The 2106-nt window shown below is 48.1% G+C and overlaps 1 protein-coding gene across 1 annotated transcript; it reads right to left on the bottom strand.

The window, feature by feature from the left end:
* Positions 1-443: 443 nt before the first annotated feature.
* LOC6580082 lies at positions 444-1690 on the bottom strand. The gene has a single exon (XM_002005916.2). It carries the CDS (start codon positions 1632-1634, stop codon positions 444-446), a length of 1191 nt encoding a protein of 396 aa, XP_002005952.1. The 5' UTR covers positions 1635-1690.
* Between the last annotated feature and the right edge of the window lie 416 nt (positions 1691-2106).

The following is a 2106-nucleotide window of genomic DNA, read 5'->3' as shown; positions in this document are numbered from 1 at the left end:
TTTTTATCTACTTGCGCTCTTCCTCAGTCTCATTGGGCGAGCGTCAATCGTGTCTCTCCTTAAACGATGTTCGTTAAACGAACGTCACACGAATAGTTTAACTCAAGGCGCTCAACACAAAACGAATAGAGCCGAAGTGTCTTGCTGATAGAAAGAGAGAGAGTGAGTGAACGACTTTTAATTTCTCTTCGGCTTGCCTGACTGCAGCTTCTGTAAAGAGAACAAAAACGACTCAAGCTAGCTTCCAATTTTTATGCGCTTTCAAGTCTCTGTATTACTCTTATGGACTTCTATTCATAGAGAACAAAATGTTAAGGCTGCCAGCTTAGAATAGCTCTGAAAAGAAGATGCTCGAATAGCAAAAGGCAGTTGATCGAATATGGTGTATATATTATAAATTTATTACAAAAACGCTCAGCTTTCATGAAATTGACAAAGCTGTCTCAGAGCAAAAGTAAATTGAAAATCTCGCCCTTGTGGACGGGCAATCGCTTGTGCCACACGTAGCTCACATAGAGGTAGCTGCAGTAGCAGAATAGCAGGCGAAAGAAGAACCGCCGATTGGGCGTGAAGAGGCCAAGTATCTGTAGGCGTGGCTGGAGCAAGACCCGCCGCATGCTCTGCCCCGAGCTGTACATGTGGCTAGACGTGGAGCAATGTCGATCCAGCCAGCCGTGCATGGCCAGCGCCTGGTTGAGCTGCAGCAGCTGGGCGAGATGCATCCACGTGGTGTCCCGCGGCGATCTGGTGGCCACAACAAGTGCATCCAGCGACTGGAATAGTATGCGCAAGCCATTCGCCAGCATCAGGATGTCCAGCAGGCGACGCCAGTGGCCAAAGGACAGGGCATAGATCATTGTCAGATTGTAGACGACAATCTGCAGGAGCTGCGGCGCCAGCGTGTCCAGGAGCTGCTGCGTGAGCCGCGCATAGGCCACATAGAGGCGCTGGATGTAGAGCAGGCGGCGCTGCAGCCGCTTCACGGCTCGATAGTCCGCGTGCAGCGTCTTCATGTGGAGCTGCTCCAGCTGCTGCTGCAGCTCCGTGTTCAGCTGCTCGAAGGAGGCCAGCAGGAGGTACAGGCAAATGCTGATCAGATGCGCCGCCATGTCCAGGCACCACACGGAGAGGCTGCCGGGCAGGGCAATGACCAGGAGAGAGCCGAACTTGACAATGGCATCCGATTGCCGCCTGTAGACCCACAAATATATCTTCATGGTGAGCAGCTTGAGGGCCAGCTGCACCACCAGCAGCCAGGACACCTGCAGCTGGCAACGCGTCAGCCGGTAGAGCGCCGGCGCCAGCCGCAAGAAGCCATTGATGAGGCGCACGCGCTCCTCGTGCACGCGCCGCGGCTGCCACAGGAAGAAGCAGAGGAACAGATACGGCTGCATGTACAGCAGCGACCTGTACGGACTGAGCACCGCCTGGCTGAGAAAGTAGGCGAACGGTAGCGCCACCAGCCGCGACACCGTCACACTGTAGTGGGTCAGGTGCACCGCGTTGCCCTTCCGCCGGTAGCGCAGCCGCAGCAGACCCAGAAAGTAGAACTGCGCCAGGTAGAAGCGCAGCAGCAGCAGCGCCGAGAAGCGTATGTACTGGTTGCTGATGCGGAACGCGCGCAGAAATGGCATCGTGCGCACCTGTGTCTCACCTGCGCCACGAACACGACTGACTCGAGCCACGGCAGGAGTAGCGATGGCCCCGTCAAATTGCTTCATTTGGCTGCTAATGACTTGACTAATGACATGACTAATTCAACTATTAACACGTATACCCTTTCCTTTTTGGTTGAGCTTATGCGATCATTGGAATACCCTGTAAAAGGATACACTGTAGAAAGAAATATTTTATATATGTTATCTTTAATTATTTTATTTATTTTATATATATATATATATATATATAAATATAATATTAGTATTATTAATATAATACTTTTTAGTATTAATAACAATATTTTATAATATTTAAAACAAAAATTAAAAATATATATTTTCGTTATTTTATATAATAAAAAGCTTAAAACATTATTTATGATATACATATATATATTTTATATTATTTAAAAAAAATATATTTTCGTTATTTTATATAATTTATAGT

This window comes from Drosophila mojavensis, unplaced genomic scaffold, assembly GCF_018153725.1.
Source record: "Drosophila mojavensis isolate 15081-1352.22 unplaced genomic scaffold, ASM1815372v1 contig_80, whole genome shotgun sequence".
Classification (NCBI taxonomy): Eukaryota; Metazoa; Arthropoda; class Insecta; order Diptera; family Drosophilidae; genus Drosophila; species Drosophila mojavensis.
This window is presented reverse-complemented; position numbering and strand designations above follow the sequence as displayed.

What these genes read in the sequence shown, in the direction of transcription:
- LOC6580082 (XM_002005916.2), bottom strand. Translation starts at nt 1,634, where the DNA reads ATGCCATTTCTGCGCGCGTTCCGCATCAGCAACCAGTACATACGCTTC.